At 60.9% G+C, this 19,220-nt stretch overlaps 2 protein-coding genes across 3 annotated transcripts; both read left to right on the top strand.

Moving 5' to 3' along the window:
• Nucleotides 1-1,761: 1,761 nt before the first annotated feature.
• Nucleotides 1,762-7,143, top strand: PRSS56 (protease, serine, 56). The gene is made up of 13 exons (XM_012659336.1): nucleotides 1,762-1,990; nucleotides 2,628-2,735; nucleotides 3,140-3,193; nucleotides 3,306-3,495; nucleotides 3,871-3,970; nucleotides 4,059-4,218; nucleotides 4,421-4,563; nucleotides 4,802-4,964; nucleotides 5,153-5,326; nucleotides 5,413-5,577; nucleotides 5,683-5,745; nucleotides 6,107-6,213; nucleotides 6,641-7,143. Exons 1-13 carry the CDS (start codon nucleotides 1,891-1,893, stop codon nucleotides 6,929-6,931), a joined length of 1,818 nt encoding a protein of 605 aa, XP_012514790.1. The 5' UTR covers nucleotides 1,762-1,890; the 3' UTR covers nucleotides 6,932-7,143.
• Nucleotides 7,144-7,503: 360 nt separating this feature from the next.
• On the top strand, nucleotides 7,504-15,002 carry CHRND (cholinergic receptor, nicotinic, delta (muscle)). Of its 2 annotated transcripts, XM_012659332.1 has the most exons (12): nucleotides 7,529-7,605; nucleotides 7,879-8,024; nucleotides 8,384-8,428; nucleotides 8,926-9,035; nucleotides 9,182-9,337; nucleotides 9,532-9,641; nucleotides 10,937-11,137; nucleotides 12,357-12,468; nucleotides 12,548-12,662; nucleotides 13,433-13,637; nucleotides 13,725-13,843; nucleotides 14,575-15,002. In XM_012659332.1, exons 1-12 carry the CDS (start codon nucleotides 7,554-7,556, stop codon nucleotides 14,755-14,757), a joined length of 1,554 nt encoding a protein of 517 aa, XP_012514786.1. In that variant the 5' UTR covers nucleotides 7,529-7,553; the 3' UTR covers nucleotides 14,758-15,002. The 2 variants fall into 2 exon arrangements, with proteins under 2 accessions (XP_012514787.1, XP_012514786.1); XM_012659333.1 differs by lacking the exon at nucleotides 8,384-8,428 and having other exon boundaries at nucleotides 7,504-7,605.
• The last annotated feature ends 4,218 nt before the right edge of the window (nucleotides 15,003-19,220 follow it).

Genomic DNA, 19,220 nt, shown 5'->3' on the forward strand with positions numbered 1-19,220 from the left:
GAGAGCCATGGGACGGGGTTAGAGCAGAATCGCAATCCACACTGTAAGGCCCCTTGTTTTTCTTTGGCAGTGGCTGGGTTCACACCCTGCGGTGAGTTGGGGTGGAAGGGACAGAAAATAGAGACAGCAGCTCTGGTTGGATTGTTCCTCCTGCCACTCTGAAGGCCATGGAGGCAGCAGGGAAGTGGGGAGCAGGAAGGCTCCGGCCTGGCAGGATCCAAGCGGCGAGGGACGCACCCTCCTCGAGGAATTCCCCGGGGGGCAGTGTCCACAGAACCACGTGGGAGCTTCGCTCCAGGCCTTTATCCCCTCGGCCTGGATGCAAGCACCTGTAGGACAGAAGCTCAGAGGACAGGTGTGAGGCTCGCCCACCTACCTGCTTTGCTCTCTGGGTCCTCTACCTTGACGGCTCTTCCTCGGAACCACAGCTAATCTTCCCTCGGACACGCTCTCAAACCTCTGTTTATGCTTCAAACTCAGGCTGTGTTGAGCTAACCCCCTCTCTGCCAAGAATTTGGAGATCGTGGATAAAAAGATACCCTGCAAGATGGACAGATACTCTGATGAACAAGAGTAACTTCCGACTTCATAAAATTCACTCCTAACCATCCATACACAGACGGTACCTTCAGGCATCCCTGAACCAGAGGTCTTGCCTGTATACCGCGCGGTGCCACTGGGGAGGGGAAAGTGGGTCCGCAGAGTGGCGCTGCTGCACGGCAGACCACTGGCTTTCCAGGGAAGAAGAGCTCAGCTCATAGCATTTGCTGATTCCTGTGATAGAAATACTGCCACCAAAGTGGCCCTAGGGTCACCAGCATGAATTGGGGTGTCAAGGTACTTTTGGGGCCCCAGGGCATTCTGCAGAGTAAAAGGGTGCTCTCCCCTGCCCCAGGTGGTGACTCCCAGGAGAGCTGCCTGTTTGTGGCCCTGCCTGGGAGACTCCAGAAGACTCCCTCCAGCCAGATCAGGGTCACGGCAACTGAGAACAATGCCGGACAGCCTGAGCTGGCACTGTGCAGGGATGGGGGGTCTGGGAGAGCGTCAGAAGCTGCTGGGGCCTGTCCTCCATGAACTGGGCCACTGTGGGCCTTTCATCTCACGCCTTCCTCCCTGCGCCATCGCAGCGTCTGCTTGCCTTGGCCCCTTCCCACTCCACCACCCCCAGTGCGGCAATTACGGTGATAATTAGGCTGCTTTGATCATCCTTAGAAATGGCCACATTGGGGAGGGACGCTGCCAAGCAATTAGGGGCAGAGGGGCGGGGAGCTCATAGGGCTTCCTCAGGGGGTGGGGCTGCTGAGAAACCCCAGACACCCCCACGCTCCTCCCTCCAGGAGTGTCTGCCCCCAGCATAGCTGCAAACTCCTGGGGGTAGAGGCAGATGGGAATCCCCCCATCCCCGCCCCAGCGACTGGGCCCGCCCCTGCCCACCAGCCCCCCTCTGCCTGGCCCTCAGCCCAACCGTCAGCTCTTCTCCCCTGTCTTGGCCCCTTTGATGGAGCCGCAGAAACAAGGGCTCCTTTGACAGAAGGGGGGCTCTGAGCTGGGATGATGAGACTTCAAAGGTGAGGGTCAAGCCCACTACTCCATTCCCTCCCCCAATCCTGGCCGCCCTCCCGTGCACACCTCCCCCCAGGCTGTCCTCTATATAGCCCCCGCAGCCCCAGTCCCTTGTGGGCTCCTAGGAGTTAAGGGCCAGGTGAGGGGAAGACCAAGGGAGGCGGGTAATTTTGATGTAAGAGAACAGGGCCAGATGATTTGAGGGACAAGAATTCAGTGCCCAGGGGCAGAAAGGCAGCGGGAGGCGGGCACCAAAGGATCAGCGCCTGGAAGGTGGACCCCGAGGAGCCAAGAGGACGTGGTCTCTCGCTCCAGCTCCTGGTCACCATGCTACTGGCTGTGCTGCTGCTGCTGCTGCCCCTCCCAGACTCGTGGTCCGCCTGTGGGCGCCCACTGTACATGCGCCTGCCGCCCAGCACCCTGCAAGGTAAGCCCAGGCTGGTCCCAGGCAGCGGCTGAGGCAGAAGGGGCATAGGGAAGTGAGGCCTGGGCAAGCAGAGGGAGGAAGACCGGCTTGCCACTCCCGCTCTAAGGACTTTCGACCACTTCTGCCCACCCTGCTGGAGAAGGAGCGGGAACTGAGACATAGGTAGGAGAGGAAGGGGGAAGATGAGGCTGGAAAGTGGAGCTGGCAAGCACTGCCAAAGGGCATTTAGAGAAGGTTCCAGACTTGGCAGAGGGGAAAAGACCCAGTGCAGCATATTCATGGCTGTCTGGGCCCCAAGGTGGGCAACTTAACCACAGGTACTTTAAGTCAATAAGCCTGAGTTCTGTAATGTCTGTATCTTGGGGCGGTGGTTTTTTCTTTAAAAATTTTAAGGAAAGGCACTGTTCAAAGATTCCAGTCCGGCTCAGTTGAATTACGGAGATATCTTGTGCTGAGAATCTGGGTCCATCTGCTCTGGGCCCCGCGGCTCACTCTCGCCCCTATTCCATGCCCGTGTTTGGGGAGCCCTGCCTGCCTCCCCCAGGGTCTCCCAAGGCAGGGCTGAGGGCTGGGCCACCAGGACTAGACCGAGGCTCTTCCCCAACTGTGCATGATTTTGTGCCCTATGTCCCAGCAGTTCTGTCGGCGCAGGGAACACAGGCGTTGCAGGCGGCCCAGAGGAGTGCCCAGTGGGCAGTTAACCGAGTGGTGATGGAGATCCAGCACACTGCGCACGAATGCACAGGTGTGCCCACATGCCACCCCCGGCCCCAGGGAACGTGCACTCACTGCCCCGGGCCCATTCTCCTATCCGACCCCAACCCCATGCCCTCCCTTGGAACTTGACTACCCTTGGGGGAGGGGGGACAGAGACCGGGTGGGGCTGCAACGAAGGCTGTGCTTATTAAGGTCTGTCCAAGTGGAAAGCGCATGCCAGACTCGGGCACAGCGTGTGCAAAGGCAGGGAGGCAGAAACAGTCTGGGCCCCCCATGTGAACAGTGAGAAGTTCTCAGCTTCGGAAATAGAACTTGTGAGCTAGAGGGTGGGGACAAGGGGAGCGGTAGGGCGGACAGAGCATTCAAGCCCAGCCTAGGGTGGAGGACAGGCAAACGGGTGGCAGTTACACTCAGAGGTCTGTTTCTCAGCAGGACCTGGGCGCTCCAGGCCTCAAGCCTCCCTCCTCCAGGACCCACCTGAGCCAGGTGAGGCTGAAAAGGCTAGAGGGGCAGGGTGAGGACAGGGTGGGCCTAGGGTGGGCCTCCATGGTGAGGACAGCCACAACGGTTCCTCGTGACACCACTTGCGCCTTTCTAGGGCCGTGTGGGGAGAGGCGCCCTAGCACTGCCAACGTGACGCGGGCTCACGGCCGCATAGTGGGGGGCAGCGCGGCGCCGCCCGGGGCCTGGCCCTGGCTGGTGAGGCTGCAGCTCGGCGGGCAGCCTCTGTGCGGCGGCGTCCTGGTGGCAGCGTCCTGGGTGCTCACGGCGGCGCACTGCTTTGCGGGGTATGTCGGGCCCCCAGACCCCTGCCCAGCCCGGGGCCCCAACGCCAGGTGCTGCACCTGCGGGTTGTCTGGCGGAAGACGAGCGGGAGAGCCGGTCTCTGCTGCCCCCTGGCGGCGGCCGGCCCGGGCTCCCCGGCTCCGCGGCCTCCAGGCGCCCGCACCCGCACAGCCAGAGTGCCCACCCGGAGCGGTGGCACCAAAGCGGGCATTCGCCCCGAGGGGGCGCGACGCCCCGGCCCGCCAGTCCTACCCCCAGATGGAGAAAGCCCGACGTCCGGGCTCGCTGGGTGGTGCCCGAGGGCAGAGGGGTAGGGTCTCCCGGGGCGTCTCTGTGCCCCTGTCCTTTCTGCGTATCACCCGCCGCTCGCCCCGCAGCGCCCCGAATGAGCTTCTGTGGACTGTGACGTTGGCCGAGGGGCCCCGGGGGGAGCAAGCGGAAGAAGTGCCGGTGAACCGCATCCTGTCCCACCCCAAGGTGAGAGGACAGTCCCCAGGCCCTCAGAGCTGGTAACGGCATCCCCACCCCACGCCTTGTTGACACTGCGCCGTCACCCTCTCCTCAGTTTGACCCTCGAACCTTCCATAACGACCTGGCCCTGGTGCAGCTGTGGACGCCGGTGAGCCCGGCGGGGCCGGCGCGCCCCGTGTGCCTCCCCCAGGAGCCCCAGGAGCCCCCCGCCGGCACCGCCTGCGCCATCGCAGGCTGGGGGGCCCTCTTCGAAGGTATTAGGCGGGGCCCGGGTGAGCCTGGCGCCCCACGTGGGAAGAATGGGGAGATGGAGTTCGGGGAGGCCCAGCTGCCTTTACAAAAGGCTGCCAGATCTTGCAAAGGGAGGGGAATCAGGGAGGGCAGTGGGAAGGGGACCCCCACAGCGGGCCTTCTGCCCTCCAAACCCGAGCCCCTCCTTCCGCCCCTTCCCTGCAGACGGGCCTGAGGCTGATGCAGTGAGGGAGGCCCGAGTTCCCCTGCTCAGCGCGGATACTTGCCGAAGGGCCCTGGGACCCGGGCTGCGCCCCAGCACCATGCTCTGTGCTGGTTACCTGGCGGGAGGCATTGACTCGTGCCAGGTATGAACCCAGATTGATGGGGCGGGTGTGCCAGCTGAGCAGTTCCGCAGGCGCAGGATGACTTCCTTTCCTTATGTGGCCTGGCTATCGCTCAACTTCTCCGAGCTGCATGGCCTCACCGCTAAAATGGATACAAATGGGAACCACAGAAGAGCTCCCAGCTGCCTTAACCTGCCAGGTGTAAGGCAGGCGTAACAGAGGGCAGGTGAATGCAGCGTCCTCTTTCTTGGCCCCACAGGGTGACTCTGGAGGCCCCCTAACCTGTTCTGAGCCCGGCCTCCACCCCAGGGAGGTCCTGTTTGGAGTCACCTCCTGGGGGGATGGCTGCGGGGAGCCAGGGAAGCCCGGGGTCTACACCCGAGTGGCAGTGTTCAAGGACTGGCTCCAGGAGCAGATGAGCGGTGAGCACTCCCTTCCAATACTCTCCTGCCCAGAGTGTCCGCGCACATAGACCTAGGACAAGCCGTTTCCACCGGGCCCACCCCCAGCTCCCTTCTGCTGCGGAAAAGCCCGTCTCCCTCCCGGGAACGACTGCGGGGTCTAGGACCCAAAACAGGGGGTAAACTGGTCCCTGTCCCGCCCGCAGCAGCCTCCTCCAGCCGCGAGCCCAGCTGCAGGGAACTTCTGGCCTGGGACCCGCCCGAGGAGCCGCTGGCAGACGCCACCCGGCTCTGCGCCTTCTACGCGCGCCTGTGCCCCGGGTCCGAGGGCGCCTGTGCGCGTCTGGCGCACCAGCAGTGTCTGCAGCGCCGGCGGCGATGTGGTCAGTCGCGTTCCCTGGGGCGTGAGCGCGGGGCGGCGGGCCTGGCCCACCTCTGACCGCCGCGCCGACCCTTGTCCTGCTCGCAGAGCTGCGCTCGCTGGCGCACACGCTGCTGGGCCTGCTGCGGAACGCCCAGGAGCTGCTCGGCCCGCGCCCGGGGCTGCGGCGCCTGGTCCCCGCCCTGGCTCGCCCAGCTCCCTCGTTCCGGGAGTCTGCCCGGCACCTCGTCCGCGAGCTGCGGCTGCACTCAGGTATCCCGCGCCCTCCAGCCCAGCCCGGGCCCCGCCTGGCCCCACCCTGCGCAGCGGAGCCTCTTTCCCGGGCCTAGGCGGTCCCCTAACCCTGCACCTCCCCAGGATCGCGCGCTGCCGGCACACGGTTCCCGAAGCGGAGGCCAGAGCAGCGCCGGGAAGCCACCGGTACCAACGCCCCCTGCGACTCTGGGGAGGGGAGTAAGGCACGGGCTGGGCAGAGGCCAGGAAGGGCTTCTCCGGGGGTCTGCGCTGGGAAACACTTGTGACACCGGGCAACAGGGAGACCCGCTTTCCTCCCCCCAACCCCCAGTAGAACAGATGATTCTTTGGGGGAACTTGTGGCTTTGGGCTCTCATCAATGCCAAACAACTCTGCCTGGAGTTACGGCTTAACCTCTCTGAGCCTGTTTCCCCATCTGTAGCACGAGGAGGACCGTCGGGGGCTGTCCTGGGGTACTGGTGGGAGTCCCAGCCTCAGCGCCTCCAGAGGTTCATTCTGTTATTCCCTGGCCTCTCCCTGCCTGCAGGCTGCCCTGGGCTGGAGCCCCTGCGCCAGAAGTTGGCCACCCTTCAGGGGGCTCATGCCTGGATCCTGCAGGTTCCCTCACAGCACCTGGCCATGAACTTCCGTGAGGTGGGTCCCCAGGTTCCAGACTCCTTCACAGTGGCCTGGGAAGGCCTGACCTGGCTGGAACCCAGGCCAGAGACGGTGCAGAGCGTTCAGCCCTGGTGGGTGGGGGAGCAGGGGGCGCCCACCCCACAGCAGGAGGGAGGACCTTTCCTTTCCCCCTGGCAGCCTGGGGTTGCCTCTGCCCAGCTCTGGGGGGGGCGGTAGAGGGCCCGGGGAAGGGAGTGGGAGGGCGGGCTGCTGCGTGTGAGCTGGGCAGCTGGGGGGACATGGGGGAGAGCTGTGAGTGGAGGGGCTGGGGCGTGTCCAAGCGAGCTGGAAATGAGCAGGGTTGTGGGGGGAGGGGAGAGGAATGGGTCTAGGTGAGAGTTTCTGAGGTCCAGGAAGAGAGGAGTGGGTTTCTGGGCCCCTGACGCCCTCTTCCCTCTTGTAGGTCCTGGTAGACCTTGGTTCCAAGACGCTGACCGGGCTCTTCAGAGCCTGGGTGCGGGCAGGCTTGGGGGGCCGCCATGTGGTCTTCAGCGGCCTGGTGGGCCTAGAGCCGGCCACCCTGGCTCGCAGCCTCCCCCGGCTGCTGGTACAGGCCCTACAGGCCTTCCGCTTGGCTGCCCTGGCAGAAGGGGAGCCTGAGGAACCCCAGATGGCTGTGGGGCAGGGGCCAGGACTGGAGAGGAAGGGGCACCACCCCCTCAGTCCTCAGATCCCTGCGGCCAGGCAGCCATGAGCCATGTCTGAATCCCCCGCCCCTGGTAAGGACCTACTGCTTCCATGGGCTGAGAGGGGTTCAGGGAACATAATGACAAACTGTCACTGCCACAGTGGGCTGGGTATATGTGGGTAGGGTGGGGTGGGGGTCCTGGGCCCCATGTGTCTTCCCAGGTTTGAGATCAGAGAATCACAGCTGCTTTAATAAATGTTATTTATAATCCACGGAAATGACTCTGGAGCTTTCTTGGGATGGGGCCCAGTGGGTAGACATTTAATCTCAAGGGTGGGGCCCAGGGAGGGCCCAGTGTCCGGAAGCAGTTGGCAGGGGGCACAGAGAAGCTGCAGAGGGGATGGGAAGCCCCATCTGAGCATATCTTCTGCCTCCCAAGAAGTGGCAGCAGCTGGCCTGTCTGTCACCCCCCATCCGTGGCTTACTGGTGTCCGGTGTCTCTACCCAGCCGCCACCCTCACTGCCCAGCCTGGGATCTTGGGCTCCTGCCCTGAGGTGTCGGCCTGTGTTTCCGGCTGCTTTCCTGTCGCCCCACCCCCACCCCCCACCTGTCAGCTCTCCCGCCCACCCTCATTCCACAGCGCTGTGGGCAGGACAGGCTGGTGTAAGGCCCAGTCAGGGAGACAGGATGGAGGGGCCTGTGCTCACACTGGGGCTGCTGGCCACCCTGGCCGTGTGTGGTAAGGGCAGACTTCATCCCCGCCCTGAGGGTCCCTCGTGACACCCACCCCGGCCGGCCGCCCACTGCATGGTCCCCTCTCGTTCCCTCCCCATAACCTCCCCACTCCCTCGCTGCTCTTTCTCCCCATGAGGGGCCAACCTCTGGGGTCCCGAACCCGGGAAGCGGTTGGACGTCCCTGCTCAGCCCAACACCATGGCCCGGCAGGACCTCAGGGCAGCTTCCTTCCTGGGTCCCCTGCCCAGTGTCCCGCTCGCTCCCTGACCCTTCCCAGGCAGCTGGGGCCTGAACGAGGAGGAGCGGCTGATCCGGCACCTGTTCCACGAGAAGCGCTACAACAAGGAGCTCCGGCCCGTGGCGCACAAAGAGGAGCGTGTGGACATCTCCCTGGCCCTCACCCTGTCTAACCTCATCTCCCTGGTGAGAGGCCCTTCCCGCGGCTGGGCTGGGGACAGGGGGCAGGGACGGCTTCCCTAGGACCAAGACCAGCTCCCCTGCCCGGGAAACACGCTCGAGGTGCTCCCTCCCCTTCTGCTTCGGCTCTGGGAGTGCCCCCCGCCACGCCCATGCCACATCACACTCATGACACACTTCAGAGGCCTTCGGTCCTCTGCTGCCTGGTCAGCCCACCCGCTCCTGACTGGGGACTCAGGGCAGGAGGCCAGGGGCCCAGTTGCCGTGGTTCCCCCGGGTGCCAGCCGGGAGCAGGGGCCTGGTGAGCGTGCGCAGGTGAGAGAGTGGCGCAGGCCCTGAAGGACAGCCCGCCTGTCTGATTACAGAAAGAAGTGGAGGAGACCCTCACCACCAATGTGTGGATAGAGCACGTAAGGAGAATGCCCCCCCTCCCAGGCTCCCCCATGCTTGCTCCCACTCGGGGGCCCCCAGCCTGCCTTGGATGCTGTCCTTTAGGAGTGGCTCGTTCCTCCCTACAGAGAAACCCCAGGCCCAACTCCCTTCCCCCCACCTGGTGCCCTCCCTAGCCCCGATGGTGCCTTCAAGTGGATTAGGATTCATCTGGGCGAAAATTGTCACTATATCCTGATTTTTACTGGAAAATGTTCTTCTGCCACCTGTCAGAAGTTCATAATATAGACACAAATTTTCTGTGCCCACAGTGGAAATGATGCTCCCTTAGTTGCACAGTGAGCATCCTACACAGCTGTCCATGACAGACCTGAATCCCCATTCTGTACCTGCCTCCCCCAAACCTCTTTTGTCACAGCAACCAGACCCTGTTCAGTCTTCCCCCAGGGAAGCGGGAGGAGTGAGGGCGGCTGGGCAGCAGCAGAGTGCACTGCCGACATGTCTTTTGGGCTTCCAGGGCTGGACAGACAGCCGACTGAAGTGGGATGCTGAAGAATTTGGGAATATCAGTGTCCTGCGCCTGCCCTCTGACATGCTGTGGCTCCCAGAGATTGTGCTGGAGAACAAGTTGAGCTGCACCCCTCTCCGGCCTGCCCTCCCTCACCCCACCCCCTTCCTGATGCCCCCAGCTCCCGCTCCCACCCTTTCTCCTGCCCGCCCTGCCAGTTCCGAGCTGGCCAGTGCTCACTGTGGTCCTTGTCCCTCCCTCCCAGCAACGACGGCTCCTTCCAGATTACCTACTCCTGCAACGTGCTGGTCTATGACTCAGGCTCTGTGTACTGGCTGCCGCCTGCCATCTTCCGCTCCTCCTGCCCTATCTCCGTCACCTACTTCCCCTTTGACTGGCAGAACTGCTCCCTCAAGTTCAGGTGCGCCCCCTTCTCCAGTCGCCCTTCCCCCTACAGCACCCTGCCAGGGCCCCAAGGAGGTGAACAAAGCCCCACCAGGCAGAAGCCCCTGCCCTGTCTTGATTAGGGCTCCCCTCGCCCACAGCAGCCCTCCTCCCCTCTCTGTGGCCCTAGCCAGTGGCTGAGGGTCCCCCTCTGCCCACTGCCCTCCCCAGTTCCCTCAAGTACACGGCCAAGGAGATCACCCTGAGCCTGAAGCAGGATGTTGAAGAGGATCGCACCTACCCCGTGGAGTGGATCATCATCGATCCTGAGGGCTTCACAGGTGCTCGGAGCAGCCTTGGGTGGGTGGGCAGGCCCTCAGACACAGGCCACCGGATACACGCCAACAGCCATGCGACACCTCCCACCCCAGGGAGGCACAGGTGCACACCCACCAACACTGGGGCACTCACATCCACGGCTACACACAGACAGGCAGAGGAGCACACGCAGACACGCACTGACACGCAAAGACATCCCAAAGGCAGGGAGGGACACAGGTACCACAAGACTCTTCCGGGCCTGGACAGGGGTCCCTGGGGACACAGGTGGCTCACAGAGGAGGGGCGTGGTTGGTCTTTCCTGTGCCTGCAGAGCCCGGGGGTGTGGCTGGGGTGTGGGCTGTCTTCCTGACGGGGTGACGGTCACCACTCCCAGCGCCCCACCTCCCATCTGCACCCAGCTCAGATCTTCCATGGGGCTCACTGCGCACCCTGTCCCTCAGAAGGGACACACCCGCTGGTCTCAGGCTGGACCTCCCAGGGGTAGAGGATAGCTTCACTCTCGCTGGCTCCTCATCCCCAGACCCAGGCTGGGACGAGCACTCAACTAATGTGGACGTGGCTTTTCTTTCTACTGAGGAAGATGAGCTCAGTAACTGAAACATTTTTTTTTCCTCATCTCTTTAATCTACACATACCTATTTTTGGCTCATGATATAAATATATATATATATATATTTTTTGAGACAGGGTTTCACTCTGTCACCCAGGCTGGAGTACACTGGGGTCATCATAGTTCACTGCAGCCTCAAACTCCAGGGCTCAGTTGATCCTCCTGCCTCAGCCTCCTAGGTAGCTGAGACTACAGGCACGAGCCACCACGCCCAGTTAATTTTTCTATTTTCTGTAGAGATGGGGTCTCAACATGTTTGTTGCCCAGTCTGATCTTGAACTCCTGGGCTCAAGCGATCCTCCCACCTTGGCTTCCCAAAGCGCTAGGATTACAGCAGTGAGCCACCGTGCCCGGCCTCTGTGATATCTTTTGAGCCAAAACATACTCCTTATTTGAACCTTGTATGGCCTTAGCTTCTATTTTCTTCCGAGAAGAGAAGAAGATCAATCACAGAGGAAAATTTCCCCCTCATCGAAACTCCCATCCCAACCCCCAGGGACAGACACCCACCAGCAGAGCATGAACCCTCCTCTGGGTACCCCTCCCCCGCCTCCACCAGGGCCCCTCAGTCAGGGCTGGCTGCGCCTCTGCTCCGCTGGCTCTGCTCAGCCCCTGGTCCTGTCCCGAGGACCCCCTAGCACCCCCGGCCCGGCCTGACCCCCGGGTGTCGTGTGCTGCCCTCAGAGAATGGGGAGTGGGAGATAGTGCACCGGCCGGCCAGGGTCAACGTGGACCCCAGCGCCCCTCTGGACAGCCCCAGCCGCCAGGACGTCACCTTCTACCTCATCATCCGCCGCAAGCCACTCTTCTACATCATCAACATCCTGGTGCCCTGCGTGCTCATCTCCTTCATGATCAACCTGGTCTTCTACCTGCCGGCCGACTGTGAGCCTCAGCACCCTGCCCCGCCGCCCCTGCCAGCAGCCTCCCCCGAGCCAAGCCCTGCCCCCCACCTCCTCCTGGGGGCCAGCTGGGGTAACCCAGGGGGTAGCCCTGGGGGTAACATCAGGGCACCATGGCACTGTGAAGCTCCTGGAGCTCCCTGCCCAGCAGCCAGGCGTGAGGGCCAGGTGGCCAGCCCCGGGGAGAGCTCTACGACCCTGTCTGACATCCCCAAACAGACAGGGCAGGTCCCTCCTGGGTGTACTTCTGCCTCTCATGACAGGCTTCCCAAGGGTCCTAGGAAGAACCACTAAACTGCCCCTCTGTCAGGGCAGACTGGACCTGTCATGGTCACCATTGTGTGACTGTGGGCCTGGCACACAGGAGGCCATCCACCGTTCAGCCAGCCAGTGGATAATGGGGTCTCTAGAGAGCCAAGGTGTGGGGGCAGAAAACCAGTCGGTGCCCACTTGGCTCCAGGAGGCAGCAGGTTTACAAATTCAGAGTATTTACTAGGAGCAGGGCACAGCGAGGCCCCGGGACAAAGGTGACCCAGCCCCTGCCCCTAGCAGACTGGGTGGAAACCACAGGACTAGGAGGGTGGGGGGCCTCCCAGCTGCAGTGGAGTTGGGGGTCCCAGAGGAGGTGGAGCGTGAACAGACATGAGCTGGGCTGGGCGGGGCTGTACGGGCGGGGGAGTTGGGAGGAGCCACGCGGATGAGGCCAGGGGCCAGGCAGGGAGAGTCCCCTCATCCCCTCTCCATCGCGTGCAGGGGCGCGGGTGGAAGAGCAGGACAGCTCTGGACCGGGGGCTGTGAGGAAGGGCTGGGACTTGGGTACTGTCCTGGTGCTTTGAGGACACCCTGAAGCTTTCTGAGCAGGCAGTGACACACACAGATCTGTGCTTCAGAGGTGGGCTAACGGTGACAGCTCGTGTGCATTGAGCACTTAACCAGTGCCAGGCAGAGTGGCATGGGTTTAGTGTACACTCTCTCACCACATTTAACAGTTGAGAAAACTGAGACACAGAGAGGTTAGGCTACTTGCCAAAGGTCACCCAGCTAGTAAGTGGCAGAGCTGAGATTTGCACCCAGGCACTCTAGCTCCATGGCCCATGATTTTCATCAGGGCATCATGGCATTGTGAACAGTGGTGCCAGGGGCTGCAGTGGGACCCTCTGGGCCTGGGACCCCGAGGTCACAGCTAAGTCTGGCTTCCCCAGGCGGCGAGAAGACGTCAATGGCCATCTCGGTGCTCCTGGCCCAGTCTGTCTTCCTGCTGCTCATCTCCAAGCGGCTGCCCGCCACGTCCATGGCCATCCCCCTTATCGGCAAGTGAGTGACACCCATGCCTGGTCCTGCCCTGCGCGCCTGGCCCGGCCCTGGAGGCTCCAGGCTGAGTGTGTGTCCACAGGTTCCTGCTCTTCGGCATGGTGCTGGTCACCATGGTCGTCGTGATCTGTGTCATCGTGCTCAACATCCACTTCCGAACACCCAGCACCCACGTGCTGTCTGAGGGGGTCAGGAAGGTGAGCACCCTCAATAGCCAAAAGCTGGACAGTGTCCAAGGCCATCCACAGAGGGGTGAAGACACAGGGCGGGCTCACAGGGGCAGAAGCACACCCAGCAAGGTGGGGCTCCCGGCAGGACGCCGCGGCACGCGTGCACGGTTTTCTTTCTGTGGAGTCCAAGAACAGGCAAAGTCAATCGGTGACAGAAGTCAGGACGGTGACTACCTCCAGGCGTGGGTCAGAACTGAGCGCGAGACATGAGCGAACCTTTCTGGGACAATGTTTGCTGTCTTATCTGGGTGCTGATTACCCAGATGAATGTATCTGTAAAAAGCCGTCTAGCCACACATACGTGTGAGCTTCGCTCATGCCACTGTGTGTCTGCCCTGCCTCAGTTACGAGGAAGTAGGCGGGGGCTGGGGCAGGGTGCTCAGGAGGCGGCTGTCCTTGCCTGTCAGCCGCTGCAGGGCCGGCTGGCTGTTCTGGGATGGCTGAAAATAGTTAGCAACTCTTTGGCTTTCGGCATTTGAGGGGAGAGATCTCAGCATCTGGGGCATTTGCCTTTCTTGTTTTTAGCATTCATTTCCAAGGAAAGCGTTCTGCGCTGTGCTGTGAGGAGTGAGGGGAAGTTGAAGGAACCTGCATGTCCCTCAGCAGGGGACTGGGGGATAAATGACTGGGAAGCGCCACACGACAGCCAGGAACGGAGCTGCAGACGTTAAGTTGTACAAAGTTCAGCCCGTGTTTGTAAATCGGGCCTTTCTCGTGTTCTCTTGGTCCTGTCACAGCTTTTCCTGGAGACCCTGCCCACGCTCCTGCACATGTCCCGCCCAGCAGAGGACGGACCCAGCCCCGGCGCCCTGGTCCGGAGGAGCAGCTCCCTGGGCTACATCTCCAAGGCTGAGGAGTACTTCTCGCTAAAGTCCCGCAGTGACCTCATGTTCGAGAAGCAATCCGAGCGGCACGGGCTGGCCCGGCGCCCCACCACTGCACGTGGGTCCCCAGTGGTCTTGGGGTCTGGCCTATCTGTGGGAGGTGGGCAGGGCAGGCCTCACGCCCCCTCTGGCCTCTTCTCCATAGGCCGGCCCCCAGCAAGCTCTGAGCAGGCCCAGCAGGAACTCTTCAGCGAGCTGAAGCCAGCTGTGGATGGGGCAAACTTCATCGTTAACCACATGAGGGACCAGAACAATTACAATGAGGTGAGTGGCCACAGGGTTGCCACGTACAGGCGTTCAAGTAGTGCACTGATTCAGTGTATCCTCTCCTAAGAGAGATGGTTTCCCCAAACATGTACCAACTTAGAAAAAGGAGTTCATGGTGGGTGTAGATTACAGGCCCTCCAGAGAGGGAGAACTCCTGCCTAGAGCCCCATAGCAACAACCTGGGCCAGGGACACACTCAGGGACACACAAAGGCACACAGCTCCTCCCTATCCAGGCCACACTCTGGCCGTCCCTTGGAGTCTCTTGTTTCTCTCAGCTGCCAATCATTTTCTGTCCCTGCCCAGCTCCAAGCCTGATACTCCAGACAGAGCCAGACATTAAAAAGTAGCCATATATGATTATTCAATATTATACAAATTTTCAAAATTCTTTCTTGAGAAAGGGGCGTCTTTCTTCGAGCTCACGTGTGAGCCAGCAGCAGCCCCGAGATAGACCCCTGGTGCCCCAGGTCCTCTCCAGCCCCCTGGAGCCCTGCAGTAATGTGGGGAGGAAGGCTGTGGCCCATGCTCTACCTCCTCGACAGAGTGGCCAGCCCTGCATGGCCAGAGGGGCCTGTCCCTTGCTGGGGACCTGCCAGCACTCGTCCGCTGTGAGCCTCAGGCAGCCCCCACAGACACGTGGTGCCTCTGCCTCCGTAGCAGGCTGCAGCATGGGCGTGGGGCTGTGTGATGTGAGGGCCCTCACCACTGCCTCTGCCCTGCCCCCAGGAGAAGGACAGCTGGAACCGTGTGGCCCGCACAGTGGACCGCCTCTGCCTGTTTGTGGTGACGCCCGTCATGGTGGTGGGCACGGCTTGGATCTTCCTGCAGGGTGTCTACAACCAGCCCCCGCCCCAGCCTTTTCCCGGGGACCCCTACTCCTACCACGTGCAGGACAAGCGCTTCATCTAGGCCGGCCTGGGGGGCAGCCATGTGGACGGCGGGTCTGGGAGGAGTGACACCAAGGAAGGCCAGCTCCTGGCCCTGCGCTGTGGCCCTCAGGCTGGGGCGGATGCCGAGGAAAGGAGGGAGAAGCCCCACTCCCCGATGGCGGTTCCTTGGCAAATAAAGACAGGAGCCACTGAGATGGTCTGAGGGTGACATAGCGGGAGGGGCAGGCAGGATAATCTGAGGGAGGCAGGAGGCGGGAGGCTGGCCTCCTGGGAGAGCTCTATGAGGGGCCAGGCAGGTAGAGGCCTCTGCTCTGCCTCCCCTTCCCCACGAAGTGAAGTGGAGCGGGCAGGAAGCTGCGCCCTCCCTGCCTCCTCCAGCCTCCCTCCTGCCACCCACCCCCAGCCTGACCTGGAGCAGAGGCTGGAGGCACCTCCCTCTGCCCAGGCTGCAGGGGGAAGGAGGTTTCTGCAGGGGCAGGAGCATGAGGGTTCCAGAGTGTCCTTCCCCAGCCTTTCCTGCCTTGACCACTCTGTGTCTGGGTCCCTCTGGGAAGCCGAGGACTGGAGTGGAAGGGTTAGATCTGGCACCCACAAAGGCTCGGGGTCAGCCTGAGGTCACACGCACAATTCTAGAGCATCAGAACTCAACACCCCTCCAAAATTCCCCCCTCATCACCTACTCCTCCTTCCCAAAGTAGGGTTGCCATGCAATATTTGGGACATATGTATACTAAAAAATTATTGTTCATCTAAAATTTATCGCATATTTTTATTTGCTAAATCTAGCAACCCTACCCCTAAGGCAGCCCCACTCAATCCCATCCCGAGGGCCACATGCCGAGGCTGCAAGAGCTGGGAGATGTGCGTCTGAGTGGCAGCCCCTCCAAAGTGGCCCCAGCCAATGAAATGAGGCAGAAGTGATGCTGGGTCACTTCCCAGATTAGGTTACGAAAGACACGAGACACTTTCTCACTCGCTCTCACACCAGTGGGGTCTCTCGCTTTGGGGGAGCCGGCAGGCATGTTGAAGAGCCCCATGGAGAGGCCTTCGTGGCAAGGAACTGAGGCCTCCTGCCAGCAGTCGTGTGAGTGAACTTGGAAGTGGCTCCTGCAGCCCAGCAGGGCCTGCAGACGAGATCGCAGCCCGGCACACACTTCACTGCAGGCCCCTTAAAGTCCCTGAGCCAGAACCACCCAGCTAGGCTGCTCCTGGATTCCTGACCCGCAGAAGCCGCGCAGGGTAATAAATCTTTGTTGTTTTAAGCAACCAAGTTTTTGAGTAATTTGTTACGCCAGCAGTGTGCCCTTGGGTGAGCCGCTCCTCACCTCTTCGCTTGAATTTTCTCATCTGCAAAATGTGTGTGCAATAAGTCCTACTCATGGGGTATGGTGAAAATCAAATTTCCAGTGGGAGTAGAGGTGTGACCTGAAAATTTAAGGGGTGGCTACTTAACCCATTGCTCATCTGGGGGCTTGGGTCACGGAAGCTGGGTCTCTCTGGGGGTCTCCTGCATGTGACTGAGCGGATAAGAACAGGCCACAGAGGGCCCAGTTATTCACCTTCTTTTTTTTTTTTTTTTGAGATAGAGTCTCATTCTTTTGCCTGGGATAGAGTGAGTGCCATGGCGTCAGCCTAGCTCACAGCAACCTCAAACTCCTGGGCTCAAGCAATCCTACTGCCTCAGCCTCCCGAGTAGCTGGGACTACAGGCATGCGCCACCATGCCCGGCTAATTTTTTTTTTTTTTTGTATATATTTTTAGCTGTCCGATTAATTTCTTTCTATTTTTAGTAGAGACAGGGTCTCGCTCTTGCTCAGGCTGGTTTCGAACTCCTGAGCTCAAACAATCCGCCTGCCTCGGCCTCCCAGAGTGCTAGGATTACAGGCGTGAGCCACCGCGCCCGGCCTAGTTATTCACCTCCTTGACATACAGGCTTGGGGTCTTCACAGATCAGCCCATTTCCCTCAGAGGACATCGGTGACCTCCTTAGCTCAGATATATAGAAGGTGAGATTTTTAATTTTTACATGTATTTAAAACCAAAATTGACCTTGTTACTTCTGCCTTCCAGTATGAACTGTCCACAAATTCAAGGTACGAATCTTTCATTTTCCCCTCTGATTAGGAAAGCCAGGTTGAACTCCCACCTGTCAGATGAGCCGAAAGTCCAGAACTTCCCAGGGAAAGGTGTCCACCCACTCAGGGAGGGGCTGGGTCTCAGGCAGAGATGAGGGGGTGCTTGAATCCTGAGCCGTGGTCTTCGCTTCTCTCTGCCACTCGGTGGCGCTGTTGGCAGCGGGTTTTAGGCCACCCGCGGGGCGGGTCCTCAACTGCATGGCGCCTTGCTCAGGTGGCTGTGGACCTTCCAGACACGACAAGCCCGAAATGCCACGCACGACCAAGCATTCCTCTTGTTCAGGCTCTCAGGGTCACAGCGGTTTCCACCAACAGCACCCACCATTGGTCCACTCTGGTTGACATGGGACTCCATCTCCTTCCCTCCCCAGGAGGTCACACTCACAGGGACAGCTTCCTGCAAAGCCAAAGGGGGTTCCTACACTCTCTCCAGACCAGCAGTGCTACCCACCCTCTTTTGATGGGTGACAAATCAGTTAGGAATGTGTTGGGCTGCAAGGAACAGAAAACCCAATGAACCACAGCTTAAACAAACAAGGTTTCCTTTTTCTCACATAGTAAGAATATCAAAGCGGAGGTGGCTGCATCGGCTCAGCTGTCCGACAAAGCTACCAGGGACCCAGGCTCCACCTGCTCAGCCCTGCCTCTGTGGCACGTTGGCTTTCGTCCTCAGGCGACTCCTCACAGATGACTCACCCTCCTGGAGGCTTCTCCGGTCTCTCTCCCGGGCAGAGACGGGAGGAAACAGGAGTGCACATCTGCACACATGGAGAGGCAGCGTAACTCACCCCAGAGGGGAAATCGGTCTCTGTGATCGTCCTTTCCCAGCCACACCTGTGGGGAGCGAAGTCAGAGATGGGAAAGCCTCAGCCTGGGGTGGGGTGGGGAACGGGGGTACGGATGTCCACTGACTGGCATCGCTTCCTGACACAGAAGCCATTCATGATCTCTGGCAAAGTGTGGGCTCGGAGGGGACTGGTGAGGTAGAAAGAGCCTGCTCTGCGCAAAGGGTGAGGGAACTGAGTCCCGGGGGCGGGCACAGAGGGCAAGGCCTCGAGGCAGGGAGTCTCTGAGGGGAGGAGGAGACATCGGCTGTGGGAACTCCAGGGAGAGGGGGCCGCACCGAGAGATGCTCACGAGGGTGATGCTTTGGGGTGGGGGTGCCAAAGAAAACAGAGTGGGGGCCCGAGCAGGACTGAAGAAAAGGATGGCAGAGCAGCCACCCCAGAGTAACTCAGCGGAAGAGGAGGCAACGCCAGAGACGACTGGGGGAGGCAGGTATACCACTACCGTCCCCTCCCCGCACCCCGTGAAGTCCTGGCCAGGACAGGAGGAACCTGAGGCCCCGCTGCAGGGGGCCGGGTGCTGAGCCAACCACCTTTGGGCCTGCGAGGACAGAGTGCCTCGGCTGACCGCCAGCTTCCTGGCGCACGTGGAGATGCTGCAGACACCATTCGCTGTGGGGGAGCGGGCGCTTCCCTCCAGCTCCGGGAGGCAGCTTCAAGGGTGCGTGGCACGTATGAGAACCCGAGATTTTTGTCTTGCCCACGTCCTGAGACACACTGACCCGTCTGCTTTGGGTAGGTGGCCGGAAGGCAGGAGACCTGAGCCCTTGGCCACAGCTGGCAGCGAGACCCTCGGCTCCCGGATCAGCCTCAGCCCCAGCCTTTGCCCACCACAAACCACAAAGTGGGAAGGGCTCACTTCCAGCCCCCCCTTCCCTCTGCGTCCCCTAATCTAACTCTGGGGTGCAGCCTCAACGCTTGTCCACCTGCCTCACTGGACTGGGAGTTCCCATGGGAAGCTCAGCCTCACCCTGGGTCTCCCTGGCCTTGTACTGTGCCTGCCATACGCTGGGGACTCCATCGGTCTGTTGGATGATTTAATAAATACCGAGGAGCCTCTATTCAGGGGCTGTCTTAGTCCCAAGAGCCCCAAGTTCCAGATCTTTCTCCTTACTTCAGAGCTTACCAGGTCTGTGTCCCCTGTCTCAGGGCATGAGAGGACCCAGAACTGGCACCCTAATTTGTGTGAAGGTGTCAAAGTCTGCGGGGCATAATGCTTCTTTGTCCTAGGCACTCACCTTCAATGTCATGGCCCCATGGAGTGACCCAGGAGATGTCAGGCTGGTGGGAGAGGTTTGGGGCCCTCAGCCACATCACAGAGAAACCCAAGCACAAAACATGCCGACCCAACAGCCTTCTCCCCTGCCCAGATCTGACTCCCTGGTGGGAGCAGGAGGAGCGAGAGGGTATCAGCCCCTCTGGAGCCTGGGTCAAGTTCCTCAGCGACCTGCCTTCTCTCCCATACCCAGCTGTCCCTAGCCGTGTCCTTAGTCCCCCAGCTA

This window comes from Propithecus coquereli, unplaced genomic scaffold (assembly GCF_000956105.1).
Source record: "Propithecus coquereli isolate 6110/MARCELLA unplaced genomic scaffold, Pcoq_1.0 Scaffold605, whole genome shotgun sequence".
Classification (NCBI taxonomy): domain Eukaryota; kingdom Metazoa; phylum Chordata; class Mammalia; order Primates; family Indriidae; genus Propithecus; species Propithecus coquereli.